General features: G+C 39.8%; 5 protein-coding genes and 1 long non-coding RNA gene across 8 annotated transcripts; 5 read left to right on the plus strand and 1 right to left on the minus strand.

Moving 5' to 3' along the window:
* The first annotated feature begins 334 nt into the window (after window positions 1-334).
* On the plus strand, window positions 335-736 carry LOC145695449 (uncharacterized). Its single transcript, XR_014133725.1, has 3 exons — window positions 335-383; window positions 433-518; window positions 570-736. It is a non-coding gene; the product is annotated as an uncharacterized LOC145695449 (long non-coding RNA).
* A 1,133-nt stretch (window positions 737-1,869) lies between these two features.
* LOC145711312 (uncharacterized) lies at window positions 1,870-2,730 on the plus strand. The gene is made up of 3 exons (XM_081789035.1): window positions 1,870-2,274; window positions 2,320-2,403; window positions 2,558-2,730. Exons 1-3 carry the CDS (start codon window positions 2,202-2,204, stop codon window positions 2,710-2,712), a joined length of 312 nt encoding a protein of 103 aa, XP_081645161.1. The 5' UTR covers window positions 1,870-2,201; the 3' UTR covers window positions 2,713-2,730.
* A 1,406-nt stretch (window positions 2,731-4,136) lies between these two features.
* LOC145711190 (peptide chain release factor 1-like) lies at window positions 4,137-6,569 on the plus strand. Of its 2 annotated transcripts, none has more exons than XM_081788922.1 (5): window positions 4,137-4,530; window positions 4,607-5,333; window positions 5,371-5,764; window positions 5,839-6,198; window positions 6,248-6,569. In XM_081788922.1, exons 2-5 carry the CDS (start codon window positions 5,131-5,133, stop codon window positions 6,425-6,427), a joined length of 1,137 nt encoding a protein of 378 aa, XP_081645048.1. In that variant the 5' UTR covers window positions 4,137-4,530; window positions 4,607-5,130; the 3' UTR covers window positions 6,428-6,569. The 2 variants fall into 2 exon arrangements, with proteins under 2 accessions (XP_081645048.1, XP_081645049.1); XM_081788923.1 differs by having other exon boundaries at window positions 4,607-5,328; window positions 6,248-6,565.
* Window positions 6,570-7,985, minus strand: LOC145711192 (uncharacterized). Its single transcript, XM_081788925.1, has 3 exons — window positions 7,079-7,985; window positions 6,760-6,995; window positions 6,570-6,719 (listed from the first exon to the last, which is right to left on the minus strand). Exons 1-3 carry the CDS (start codon window positions 7,873-7,875, stop codon window positions 6,625-6,627), a joined length of 1,128 nt encoding a protein of 375 aa, XP_081645051.1. The 5' UTR covers window positions 7,876-7,985; the 3' UTR covers window positions 6,570-6,624.
* Window positions 7,986-8,278: 293 nt separating this feature from the next.
* Window positions 8,279-10,085, plus strand: LOC145711191 (uncharacterized). The gene is made up of 6 exons (XM_081788924.1): window positions 8,279-8,435; window positions 8,475-8,653; window positions 8,695-8,891; window positions 8,932-9,159; window positions 9,214-9,290; window positions 9,674-10,085. Exons 1-6 carry the CDS (start codon window positions 8,382-8,384, stop codon window positions 10,064-10,066), a joined length of 1,128 nt encoding a protein of 375 aa, XP_081645050.1. The 5' UTR covers window positions 8,279-8,381; the 3' UTR covers window positions 10,067-10,085.
* Window positions 10,086-10,251: 166 nt separating this feature from the next.
* Window positions 10,252-12,808, plus strand: LOC145711318 (uncharacterized). 2 transcript variants are annotated; one of them, XR_014133668.1, is made up of 5 exons: window positions 10,252-10,692; window positions 10,735-10,819; window positions 10,873-11,133; window positions 11,584-11,643; window positions 12,185-12,808. XR_014133668.1 is itself a non-coding variant. In XM_081789375.1 (4 exons), exons 1-3 carry the CDS (start codon window positions 10,278-10,280, stop codon window positions 11,117-11,119), a joined length of 747 nt encoding a protein of 248 aa, XP_081645501.1. In that variant the 5' UTR covers window positions 10,252-10,277; the 3' UTR covers window positions 11,120-11,133; window positions 12,185-12,808. The 2 variants fall into 2 exon arrangements, 1 of the variants encoding a protein (XP_081645501.1); XM_081789375.1 differs by lacking the exon at window positions 11,584-11,643.
* The last annotated feature ends 28 nt before the right edge of the window (window positions 12,809-12,836 follow it).

Raw genomic sequence — 12,836 nt, forward strand, 5'->3', positions numbered from 1 at the left:
TCTTTTTTTCCGGCGCCCCGCAAATCAAAATAAGAAAGAATGTCTGGCGTTTTTGTGATTTGCACTTATAAATATGAAAAAGAGGAGGATGATGAATTGACGATTGTGGAAGGGGAGAAGCTCGAGTTGGTGGATGAAGTGGACGAGAATGGATGGGTGACGGGAAGGAATGAAAGGGGGGAAGAAGGGTTGATTCCGATGGATTTCTGAAAAAGGGTCGAAATCAAGATTACTTTCGGACCAATTTTTCGAGAAAAAAAAACAAAAAATAAAGAATTAGATATTCACTCTGATCATTGAAAATTTTTCTTTTCTATATTTTGATCTTGAAACAGTCAATTGATCCCGAGCTCCCCACCATCCACCGATACGAAAACCGCTGCGTAAGCCTTCAACAACTTTTCACCAATTTAATTACTTGATTTTTTCTAGCGCTCAACCTCAAATACCCCTGCCCGAGAAGCAACCTGAGTCTGAGCCGAAAGAGTCGGAACCGGCGAATTCTGAAAAACCCGAAGGTTTGAACCTCGAATCGTTGATTTTTTTCATGATTTATGAAGAAGCTTTAGAGCATGATTTTGACATGACTTTGCCGAAAATTCGAGTTCCGATGGATTCTGACTCGAGTTCTTCGTCGGATGATTCCGAGGGGCAGAGAGACTTCGAGGCGCAAATTTTGGGAACAAAAATTGAAGAGAAAAAAGAAAAAGAACAAGAAAATTTCGAGAGAAAAGAAAGCGTGAAAGGTAAAAAAAGAACCAACAAAAGATCGTCTTTTGGAATTTTTTTTAGAATTTGAAGAAAACGAAGCTCCAGATTTAAACGAAATTCCAACTGAAAAAGAATCAGCAGAAAGTGAAGAAAAAGAAAAACCAGAAATCGAGCGGCAAAAATCATCAAACGAGCAGTTTCAAACAAAAAGGCTAAGCTCAAGCAGTAGCAGCTCCAGCAGCACCGATTCTAGCGTCGATTTCGACCCTGAAAAAGAACTGATGAAAACATCCCTAGTCTTTGTTTTTCAAATTTAACAGTTTTTTTTTAACTTTTTCAATGAAAAACCCGATCAGAATCAGAAGAATCCGGAGAAAAAAAGGAAGAGCAAGAAAATGAGTCACCACCTCCGCCGAAGCCTAGAAGGTTGAGTTTGGCACCGAGCCCGATTCAGTTACGCGCGCAGAAGACTCTTTCTGTCGACAGTCAGGGCTCGATCCTGACGCAGGTACTGTTTTCTTTTGACGCGAAAATACGGAGAGACAATTATCTAGGATAGCCAGTCGAAAGAAGAATTTGCTCTCGACGAAAACTCAGCTGACGAAATCGACGAAATCAAGGAAGACAATGCTGAAACCCCCGAAATAGAAACAAAAGACGTTGAGAAATCCGAAGAACCCACAGAGAAATCAAAACCTATCGCCAAAAAAGATGCGGGAATGGCCTACCGAGAGGTCAAAAAATACTACGGCCTCGTCAATACAAGAATCAAAAACGAGTTGAAATTGCAAAAAGGCGACAAAGTGCAAATTTTATATTTTTCCGCCGAAGCTGACGTTCTCGAAATTCGAATTCCAAGGACAGACGAAAGCGGCAATTTTCCTAAGGCCAATTTCAATAAGGAATAGAAATTCCAAATTCTTACCTCCCATGTATTTATGATCGTTGGAAAGAGCGTAAAAAGTTACGTCAGAAAAATATATTTCTAGAGGCTGAGTCATCACAAATGACGTCATGGCGGCTGGTTGAAGTTCCAAAAGCCCAAAGGTTGGGTCCCCTCTCATTTTTTTTCCACAAATGGAAAATTTGAGTTAAATACAGGAAAATGATCGCCTTGACCTACTCTAGGTGAAGAGCTATATTTTTCGGAAAAAATTTTGAAAAAATCGAAAAAACAAATTTTTTTCTAGAGTTGGATCTTTCATATATAGCTCTTCACCTAGAGTAGGTCAAGGCGATCATTTTGATATATTGAACTCAAATTTTCCATTTCTAGAAAAAAAATGAGAGGGGACCCAACGTTTGGGACTTTTGGAACTTCAACCAGCCGCCATGACGTCATTAATGATGACTCAGCCCCTAAAACTATTTTTTTCTGACGTAACTTTTTACGCTCTTTCTAACGAGCACAAAAACATGGGGGGTTAGGATTTGGAATTTCTATTCCTTATTGAAATTGGCCTAAGAAATATTTGAATATCGAGGAAAAAATGGTCAGATACGATGCTGGCTCGTTTTATTCCGTTGCTTTTTCGTATGAGCCGAATACCGACAAATTGCTTAGTAAGGAGCCTCCGATGAAAAAAATGTTAGAAAATTAATTTTCAGAGTTAGTCAGAGACGAAGAAATTCAAATAATCCACATTCCAGAAGAAGGAAAATATGTTACTGGCCAAAACAAAGCTGGAAAAGGTACGAAATCCTTACCTGGGAAACCTGTGCATAAAACCTGAGTCAGGGTCATGGAAGACCATATAAAGGTCCTCTTTTCGGACCCTGACTCAGGTTTTCTTCACAGGTTGCCGAGTCTCGAACAAATCTTCTTTCTTTACTTTATTTATTTCAGAAGGCCAACTTCTTCTGGAAGAGCTCGAAGATAGCCTTCTCAAAGCAGGTCGAGTTCCAGAAGGCGCAAAAGAACCGATAAAAACGAAAGAAGAGGAAAAGTCCCCGCCGAAAAATGAAAAACCGAAAAAGAGTCGGAAATGTGTCTTACTGTAAATATGTTTTTTTTTAATCATTTGCTTCATCTGTAAATAAAAATAATGATTCCCAGAAAAAATAATATGGGCCGCGGAGGGCGCAAAAGAGCGTGGGAACATTTTTCTCGTCCTCCGATGGAAACAGATTTTCAAATTGCGCGCGCTTTTTTGATCAGAATTTTCTAAAATAAGAAAAAGAAATGAAGAGAAGAGGAAATTTAAATTTTGAGAAAACATAAAATATCTATCGAAAAAAAACCTTATTTTTCTTATTTTTAACATTAACTTTCAAGAAAAGAATGTTCCTTCGAATTCGAATTGTCCGTCCGAATGTCCGATACCGAGCTCGTTTTCAAAAAGCAATTCCGAAAAACCGCTTCGACGGAAATCCGCTAGAATCGCCGCCCGAAATGATGGAACGAGAAAAAGAAGCGAGAAAAGACTCAAAATTTCAAAGAAAAACGAGAATCGTCGACTCCTTCATTCCATTGGAAGGCACTCCTGGAGCACAGAATCATCCCCTTTTGCAGAACATGATTGACGAAAAACCGAAGGAGGAGTTTTCGGCGATTGACGAAGAAAGATCCAGGCAAATGGAGTTCAGAAATTCAGGTTTGTCTTCTTCCTGGGCTCAAAAACCTGTATTGGAAAGCTGAGTCAGGGTTCTGAACAAGCTTCATTAAAAGGCGGCTTCTTTTTTTAAGCTTTTCCGGAGCCTGACTCAGGTTTTCTTGGCAAGTTTCAGATTGCCCTTCTTCATTTCTTTTTTAGATTACGGCTATTTGGTGACAACAAACCGCGGTCGCGCAGAAAACTTCGACTACAACGGCAACTATCGAGGAAATCAGCACATCCAGAGTAATCTTTACTGGAAAGAAGCGGCAGAAATCGAAGAGCAAATGACGCCAGAGTTGATTCTTTCAAATTTTCGACGGCTCCTCAGCTCGCTGGAAAATGGAGATTTCGAGACAGATGAAAAAAGGGTGATTTTGAAGGCTTGTTTGGAAGAAATGTGCGATTCCATAGGTTCAAGGTCGTAAAAAATGTCAAATAATCATCAAAAATGTAAAATGAGATCGTCTAATATGGCCTTTTCGACCTCTAAAAAAGCTCTTCTGAAAACGAAGTGATTCTCCCGACCGATTTCGTCAATCGTCTTCGACTCTCTCTATCTTCGATTGGAATTCAATTGCAGCCAACTGAAATCGACGAGAATTCGAGAAAATGCGTCGTTTCGAATGTGATTTTGGACCACAAGTTTTCGTTGTGCGAGAGAAAATTGACCGATTATTTGATGAAGATTTACGAAATCATTTCGCTGTCGCAAGTTTCTCAATTAGGAAAGGGTAAAAACCGGTACGACATGGCCACACCTCCTAACAAAGGATAGAAAAGGACCAACTTTTTGACCCACTTTTTGGACCAACTTTTTGACCCTCTTAAAAAGACCTCTTATCAAAGCCCGATGCAGAAAATGTAAAAGAGCTCAATTCCTCGATGGAAAACTTCCTCAACTTCGCCGATTCCATTTCGCAAGTAGACGTCATCATCGACCTTCAAAACTTTGCGCATCGCGTTTTGAAAAGTCCCCCGAATCGGCCGTATCATTGCTCGACTTTTCCGAAGCACTTTCTTCTTCATCTCTTTTCCAGCGAGCAGGAATTCTATCAAGGAGAAGCGGAGCTATTCTACGAAGCGTTAGGGAAAGGATTCGAAGTTGTGATGAATCATGCGAGACAGAAGTTCAAGAGTAAAGAGGAAAGGAAAGAATTGAAGGTTTTGGTGTTGACTCCTGAAGGCGCAAATATCTCCTCTCTTATTCAAAGCTTCTCTACAGGTAATTTTCTTGAAGATATCAGATTGAGGGTGGAGAATGCCTCTCAAAGTCTTTCTTCTTAAATATAGAATTTTAGACCCAGATGTGGACATTACCTGTTTCAAAACTCCAAAGCTCCGAAAAACCTCCAAAAATCGCATTCGAAAGGGCCAAACTGAGAAAACCCAAGAATCGTCTTCCCTGATTCTCCATTTCGATGATTTTTTCGCGCTCTTGGCGGCCTCACTTTTTGAAAACGCACTATTGATTTCCGAAGACAAGTTTCAAAACATCTTCCCGTATCATCTGAAGCGCGGCTATTTGGAGCCATACTCTGCGTTCATGAGTTCCGCCAGGGCGAAAAGGGACGAAGCGGAAAAAATCGAAAACGCGAGAGACGAGTGGAGAAGAATGTTGAGCCCAAAGTTCCGGGAAAAAGTCCTCTTTCATTTGATTGACAGATATAAGGGCATCCGCCTCGATTACTTTAAAAACGAGCTGGATGTTCGACCCCAGTTTGTTGACGATTTCTGCTTTTTACCCTACCAAACTGTGAATAAAGATGGAAAAGCTATCACTAAGTGGCTTTTCTTTTCGATACAGTAATAAGTTCCAGTTTAAATGAAAATTTCAGATATGATTCGGGCCGGAGGGAGCCTTTTAGTCAGGCGATTGTCGACAAAAGAAGGCGAAAGAATTGTAAATTTGGCAAAGAAAATCGCTGAAAAATGTCCTCGAACTCAAACTATCATGAAAGACTACAGCATCAATCTTCCTTCTTCAGAAAATCTGCAAATAATCAACGATTTGGACCATCAAGTAAGGCATGTTCTTTGTCAAACGTAAATAATCTTTCTGTAGTGATTTGAAAGAGATGCTGAAAATTGAAGAAGACGATGATTTGAAAGAAATGTGTCGCGAAGAAATCGAAGGTTTCACATCAGAAATCACCCAAAAGTCTGAAGACATCTTCTCGTCCCTCGTTTCTTCTCACCAATCATCTCCATCTTCAACACAAACAGTCGTCTTCAGCATCCACACAGTCAAACAAGAAGGCGGCCTAGAATCGGGAATAACAGTTCGCCACATGGCCGAGTTCTACGAGAAGTTTTTCGAGTACCAAGACTGGGAGATCTTGAGCTACAAGGAAGTCCCTTACGGGGGATCAAATACAAAGACGCAGGGCGATCCAATGGAGCTGGTCCAGTTTACTGTTCAGGGAGAAGGGGCGCTCGAAATTTTGGCCAGAGAAAAGGTATTTTTTCGAAGTTCCTTTAGTGCGCGAAACTCTTCAATCCCTGTTCAAATCCTCTAAAACAGCTTTTTAAGGGTATCCACCAGCACAAGCGTCAATCGTTCAACACCAAAATCGGCATCAATCTGAAATTCTCCGTCGCTGTCCACTGCCGCCCCCTGATAACGAAAGAAAAGCGCTCGAAAGAAGAAATAAAACGAGATTTGAGAGTGATTTCTACGCGCGGAATTCGCGGCGGAAATGCAGATGGCGGAGTAAGGATCCGATTGAACCTTCACGATCCAGTTTATGGGCTGCATTTGACTTACGATGGGGTGGGAAACAAGCAGCAGAATATGAATGAAGCGGTTGATGTCATGAAGAAGAGAATAAGAGAGCTGGAAGAGCGAGATTTTCAGAATACGAAGGCTGAATTGGAAAATGACATCTCACAGGTTACTAAAATATTCGTCTTTTTAGACTAATTCAATATTGTTTCTTCAGAAAATCGTCCGGATTTACGACCATACAACGAATAAAGTAACATCGGCATCAACTTCAACTGTTCTTCTTTCTGATTTCCTTACCGATTTCGAGCTTTTATCTGAAATTCACGAAGAGCAAAAAGAAGAAGAAACAAAAGCTCTTTTGAATGATTTTCTCTGCGAAATAGAGCAGCTGTGACAAATTTCTAGAATTTATACTTGTATATTTCCTTGTCACCTTGATGCAGAACTGTTACAGAATTCATGAAAATTTGAATTGAAGAGACACTTTTGTAGCCAATATCGTTCGTTAGGAATCCTCGGTTGCGCACTATTTTCATATCCTTTTTCAAAAGTCTTCAGTTGATAGCCTACTAGACTGTCTACTTTTTTTGTTCAAATTCTGACTTTTTCCTTGATATTTTTCGTGTTCAAAAGCAGCACATTATCTCGTCCCCCAAGAGCTATAAATTCGTATCCAATCGAAACAACTAAAACAACCTTTTTTCCTGATCAAATTTTTCTTCAAACCTTTGAACGGAAAAATGATATCTAGTGTTTGAAGAGCAGTCCCATCTTTCGCACTCAAAATTCGAATCTCAATGTCGGATCTTTTGCACTGGCTCAGATTTGCGATTATGACTTGATTCCCCTTTTCGCTAAATTTTGCGTCGTAGACGAATTGCGTCTCCGTCAGTTTTTGCGACCAGAGAGGGAACTTTTCGTCTAGTTTTCGGAAAATGATTTTTGGTGACCACGTGATGTCTCTAATAACAGTCGCATTTAGACAACTTAATACTTTGGTTCAACATATATTTTCTTATATCTAAGAAGTATCTAAGAAACCTACCGTTGATTAAAAACAGTCAACAATGAGTCGTCATAAAAATCGGCCTTGATACTCGAAGGAGAGCTTCCATACAATTCCGGCGCTAGAAATTCGTGTTCTCCATTCTCCCAATACAGCCGTGTTATATTTTGACCCACGATAATTCCGAATTTTTCTTGCAACGTCACAGAATGCACCAAATTAACCACCTTGGAGAATATTTTTCGAAACTCTTCTTTGAGAATGTCGAATTCCAAGAATGTGATAGTCGAGTTAAAAAGCGAAAAATGCTGCGTGATGATTTTTTGGTCGTTTTCGAGCACTTTTATTTGCATCACTTTTCCGGCGTTGTGCGGGAATAGAAATCGTTTCGTGACTTTTCTGCTTTTCTCGTCCCAGAAAGTCAGGAATTTTGAACACGTAATTAGGCGGTTTTCAGTGACTGTAAATGCAGATATGATTTTGGCGGATTCGAGTTCAGGTAGCCAGCTCAGTTCCTCGTCTTTGTACAGGAACAGTTCCTGGAAAGTGCCCTTTTCCATGTTCAACCTTGAAACTTCCTCTGCGTCGTGAATTTTCTCCGCGATTCTCCTCGACAATTCCGACGGCCGAGTCAGCTTCACATTCGCTCTCTTCATATAATCTCTATGAAACGGGCACACTTTTCTTTTGTACTTCAAGTACTTGTGCCACAATCTTCCGCTTCTGCTCAATTCTTCAAAAACCGGGTCGACTTCTTCCATCTTTGAAAGATCTTCGAATTCTAGTTTCTCGCAAATTTGAAGCAAAATGTGCTCGAAAGGCCAGAGACAATCCATCCTCTGAGCTAAAAACTCTGAATTATTTTTTGATCGCGAAAATTACACTCTTGATTGTTGTAATCAAGGTTTCCAAGCTTGGTCCAGGCCTTGACGGCCCCCGGCGCCAGAAATTAAGTCCACGAGCTGGCAACGCGCCAACTAGGACACGCGATTTGGCACCCTGGATCATCATCAGCAGCATTTTGATTGCTGAACAACATTTTTATTGCGAAAAAGTGACGAAACTGATCATCAAATTCATTATCATTACCAATAATTGAAAATTTGATAAATATCTCATCCTGGAATTTCAAGCCAATCAGAATCTTGGTATTGGCGAAACTGCCAATCAGAAGTCGAAAGCCTTCCTGAGCAAATTTCAATGAATTACCCTTTTTAGAATCTCTTTCTTTCAGAATGACAATTGTTACGAATTCTTGGAAACTCTCTAGAATCTCTAGAACATCCTCAATGTTGTTCCCCCAAGAAAAGTCTCTTCAGTTTATAAGAACCTCCTCTGGAGCATGTTTGATCAGCTAGAACCGTTTATTATCGACAATGGATCCGGCACGATAAAGGTAAAAAACTTGAAAAATAGGTTGATAACACCAGTTTAGGCCGGATACGCGAACTCAGAAAATCAGTCAGGACCTCCCATAGAATTCCCCTCAATTATCGCCCGTCCAAGGCATAAGGGCCTTGGTCAAATCGGAGCCAAGCAAGCTGCTATTTTCGTTGGTAATGAAGCTGATAAGAAGCGAGGTCTTTGCAAAGTGTCCTATCCAATTGAACAAGGGTAAGAATACCGTTTTACTGTTAAAAATTACCCCTTTTTAGTTATATAAAAAGCGTGGACGATACGTATCTGATGTGGCTAGAAGCGCTCAGAGGCGTTCCAAACGGACTGAATCAGATAAAAGACAGAGGACTGGTACTGACGGAGCCGCCGCTCAATTCGAATAAAAATAGAGAGACCATGGTCGAAGTTGCGCTTGAAAAACTCGTCGCCAAAGCTGTTTCACTCCAAGTTCAAGGTTTTTTTTCAAGAATTCAAGGGTGTTATTTTGTTTGTAGGTGTATTGTCGCTATATTCATACGGACAAGTAACCGGCACAATCGTGGAAATCGGCGACGGAGTGACACACACGATCCCCATTTTCGACGGGTTCTGCATGCCACACGCTGTCAATCGAGTCGACAACGCCGGCCGCGATCTCACAACTTATCTTCAAAAGCTGCTCATGGAGGAAGGAGTCAATTTATCGTCATCTGCCGAGTTTCAAATCGTACGAGATCTCAAAGGTACACTTTCTTAGTCGTTTGAAATCTAAATAGATGATAAACAATGTTATTTAGAAAAATACTGCTTCGTCGCAAGTAAAGCTGGAGCTTCGGAAAGCAAGCCGCAGAAACATGTTCTTCCAGACGGAACTGTAAGTAAATCATTTTAGAGTCGATAAAGTTTTTAAGTTTTATTTTTATTCATTTTGAAAAGATCAGAAAAGTCTAGAAGTTGCCATCTTTGTCGGCGGACATAAGAGCTAAGAATAAAAACTTTTCATGAATATAATCATTCAACGATTAAATTCACAAAAATTTCTTCTTATTTGAAATTCATTTTAACGAAATATAAGTAAATCGATTTTCTTCGCGCTTTTATTCTGTCAAAAACAGCTGGATGGCGCTAGAAAATAGCAGCTGCTTGAAATTTCAGTTCTATTCAAGAACATAAACGATTTATCACAGCTTCTTACCTAAGAAAAATGAGACATCAAACCCAGACCTGGATTCTTACCCTCTCTAATAAAAATTTCAGACGATAACGATCAACGAGCAACAAACTCGCGTTCCTGAAGTCCTTTTCAATCCCGAGCTTGTCGGAAAAGATCAACCAGGCGTCCACTCCATGGTAGCGGACACAGTCGCCAAGGTAGACGTTGATCTGCGCACCGATTTGTACAAGAACATTTTCCTCTCCGGCGGTAGCTCCATGTTCAAAGGAATCGACAAGAGACTGCAAAACGAGGTGCAGAAGATAATTCCTTCCGAAGCAAAAGCTGGCGTCATCGCGAAAAAACACAGATCCTGCGCAGCGTTTATCGGAGCAACGATGGTCTGCTCCCTGCCAAGCTATGACCACTCAAATTACATCACAAAGCAGGAGCTTCAGGAAGCTGGGCCGTCCATCATCGCGCGCAAATGCTTTTAAATTGACTCTCTGTATCTACTTGTACAACTACTGTACTGCTTGTATACTACCCTTTGTAATCAATCCTTATTTTTTCAAATACATATTTTATTCTTTTTACTCGAAATGTCTTGTTCCTTACTTCTTGTCAAATGATAGGCGCTCCAAAGATCCCTAAAAGCTCCGTAAAAATTAATTATAGAAACGAGGCTACTTTCAATGTAGAAAAAACATGAGCTCGCGTCGCGAATTACGGGATCCGGGCGCTCCTCCTCTCCGGCGATCACCCCGAAAGCGCTTTAACGAAGATTCTTCTCGACGAGGAGATCGGTCTCGCAGCTATCGATATCGTACTCCTCCTAGAAGTAGAGGCAGAAAAGAGCCTGAAAACAAAGAGGAAAATTGCCTGATAGAAAAGACGAACCATGAAGCCGAAAAAACTTATTTAGACAAGAAACTCGAAGAGTATTCGATCAAAACGGACCCAGACGTGAAAGAAAAGACCGATATCTTTTCGGACAAATTCGACGCCATGGCGTTTATTTACAGCGACGTGGATCCACCGCACTTTGATGGGCAGGCGCGCGCTGCCGATTGCGTCGAAATGCTCCTCGCCAAATGGGATCGGGAAGACGGACTTGTGATAGGTACTCAATTATTAAGCGATCATTGCTTATTCGGTATTCAAGATGAAAACGTCGGAAAGAAGAAGAGAGGATGGAAGAAGGAGGAGAGGAAGATTGCCATCAAGAACAGAGATGTGACAAAGCTGAGGTTAGTTCTTGAGCCCATTTTTCTTCCATCATGAATAATGAATCATTATCAAGAGAGATGTCAAACGAAGCAATAAAAGCGAAGCAAAAACAAAAATTCGAAAATCAAAATCGACAAGAAACCGAAGAATATTCTTCGGACACCGATGAAGTCGACTTGGATAAACTTGCTTGGAGCATGACTGGAAAAAATCTTCCGAAGCAAAGATGGGAGGAACTGTATGGAATGAAAAATCAGCAAGATATTATTGAAGAAAAACAACGGAGGGGAAGGAGAGGATTCCGAAGACATAGAAAATGACGATTTTTCTTAAGGTAAGCTTTAACACGGAAATTATTTCAATTTTGACCGAGGCGGACATTGGCTTCAATATTCAAAAAATATTTTGATAAAATAAAAAGCTGATGGTCATCATGTTGTTTTGTCTAAATGGTCGATATTGAGGGCCTTCATGTTTTTATTCTTATGAATTTTTAAATCTGTTTTTATTATTCTTCCTCTGAGAATCATCTTAAATTCGGAGCACCTATTTCACCGATTTCCCCTTTGAAAATACACTCCCTTTAGCGCCACATAGTTCTTTTTTCCTTCACACTTTTCGCGTTTATTTTCGTGCTCGTTTGGTGAAAGAGAATGAGACCAGAGAAAAATAATATGAGCCAAAGTTTTCTTGCTGAAGTTTATCCTTCTGTCAGGGCTTTTTTCTTTTCTTTTTTTTTGTGAAATAGAAGATTTTTGAAAGCTCGAATAAGACGTTATTCTAGCGGGTTTGGGAGCGATGTTGATGGTGACGACGATTTGTTTGTTGGCTTATGCGGTTTCTGGTACGTTTTTTGAGCTTTTATTATTAGGCCAGGATCAGGATGATCTTGATTTATGTATTGATAAGAGAAATAATTACCATGAATTCATCATGAAAAAGGAGACTAGACTGAAATCAAATCATTGATGATGTTTCTATCATGATAAATGGTTAATTTAATGAAGATAGATCAACCACTGTAAGATGTTATAGTCGTCATGAATTTTTCATCCACTTTGTGGATTTTTTGGGACTAAACCAATTATTGGAAGTGAATTTTTGGATTGCCAATAAGAATCTTATGCTGTTTTTGGCCTACTGGCCAATCAAAACCCTTTCCATAAAAATCTGTTCCGAAAATTGGTTCTACCCATTTTTTGGGATATCTCGCCATTGGACGAGAAATTCAGAAACATAATCATCGAAATTAGAATGTATTTGACCTCAACAAGTCGCTCTTTATTCTCATTTATCATTCATGAATGGTTACCCATTTTTACAGAATATGAAGCCAAATTAATTAAAATTGATTTCGTCTTTTTGAATTTAAAAAAGTTGTTTAGTTGTGAACGCGATGTCGGCCGCAACGTCAGAATGAACAGACCGCAAGTTGTATCATCTCATCATGAGATTCTCATGCATTTTGAATACTCGATTCTGTTTATAACACATCAATACAGACTGCTGTCCTATAAATACTGAAGTTCTTGAATATACTGTCTACTTGATTTCTTTCTCGGGCAATTAACTTGCAGATTTGTTTTTTGGTTTTATTGGCACTCGAAATTAGGTTTGCTCAATTGACCAGCTCTTCTTGTCGCAGAATAATCCAGATCTAATTAAACATCGCTGAAGTTTAAAATTGTCGCTCAAAAATGACATGAATTCAGGAAGACCGAATCCGGCCACTTTTCATCAACCCATAGAATCTGTGGCACAGATTTTCCTGTCTTTCAGTCTCAAAGATAGTTGATAAAAATAGACTGATATCCGTGTTTCCCATGAAATCTTTAATTAAAGATTTCTCGATAATTTTAGCCCGGCTTTTTTTTTATTCCAGAGCTAAGGAAGTCATCCTCTCATTTCCTCGCGAAATTTTGATTATCACGTGCTATAATTTATTCTGAATTTCCTTTCGAAAAAGCTGCCATTGAAAATAAAAACAACGCTCGTATTGAGCCATCAGACACACTCAGAGCCCCAGACGTCTGGAAC

The sequence above is a fragment of the Oikopleura dioica genome, chromosome 1 (assembly GCF_907165135.1).
Source record: "Oikopleura dioica chromosome 1, OKI2018_I68_1.0, whole genome shotgun sequence".
Classification (NCBI taxonomy): Eukaryota; Metazoa; Chordata; class Appendicularia; order Copelata; family Oikopleuridae; genus Oikopleura; species Oikopleura dioica.

Coding starts and splice junctions, on each gene's coding strand:
- LOC145711312 (XM_081789035.1), top strand. CDS start 2,202: ATGGTCAGATACGATGCTGGCTCGTTTTATTCCGTTGCTTTTTCGTAT. Junction 2,275..2,319: donor GAATACCGACAAATTGCTTA/GTAAGGAGCCTC, acceptor ATTAATTTTCAG/AGTTAGTCAGAGACGAAGAA. Junction 2,404..2,557: donor CCAAAACAAAGCTGGAAAAG/GTACGAAATCCT, acceptor TATTTATTTCAG/AAGGCCAACTTCTTCTGGAA.
- LOC145711190 (XM_081788922.1), top strand. CDS start 5,131: ATGAAAATTTCAGATATGATTCGGGCCGGAGGGAGCCTTTTAGTCAGG. Junction 5,765..5,838: donor AAATTTTGGCCAGAGAAAAG/GTATTTTTTCGA, acceptor CAGCTTTTTAAG/GGTATCCACCAGCACAAGCG. Junction 6,199..6,247: donor TGGAAAATGACATCTCACAG/GTTACTAAAATA, acceptor TTGTTTCTTCAG/AAAATCGTCCGGATTTACGA.
- LOC145711192 (XM_081788925.1), bottom strand. CDS start 7,875: ATGGATTGTCTCTGGCCTTTCGAGCACATTTTGCTTCAAATTTGCGAG. Junction 6,996..7,078: donor TTGACTGTTTTTAATCAACG/GTAGGTTTCTTA, acceptor GACTGTTATTAG/AGACATCACGTGGTCACCAA. Junction 6,720..6,759: donor TATCATTTTTCCGTTCAAAG/GTTTGAAGAAAA, acceptor AGGTTGTTTTAG/TTGTTTCGATTGGATACGAA.
- LOC145711191 (XM_081788924.1), top strand. CDS start 8,382: ATGTTTGATCAGCTAGAACCGTTTATTATCGACAATGGATCCGGCACG. Junction 8,436..8,474: donor ATGGATCCGGCACGATAAAG/GTAAAAAACTTG, acceptor ACACCAGTTTAG/GCCGGATACGCGAACTCAGA. Junction 9,291..9,673: donor ATGTTCTTCCAGACGGAACT/GTAAGTAAATCA, acceptor TAAAAATTTCAG/ACGATAACGATCAACGAGCA.
- LOC145711318 (XM_081789375.1), top strand. CDS start 10,278: ATGAGCTCGCGTCGCGAATTACGGGATCCGGGCGCTCCTCCTCTCCGG. Junction 10,693..10,734: donor GGAAGACGGACTTGTGATAG/GTACTCAATTAT, acceptor TCGGTATTCAAG/ATGAAAACGTCGGAAAGAAG. Junction 10,820..10,872: donor AGAGATGTGACAAAGCTGAG/GTTAGTTCTTGA, acceptor ATCATTATCAAG/AGAGATGTCAAACGAAGCAA.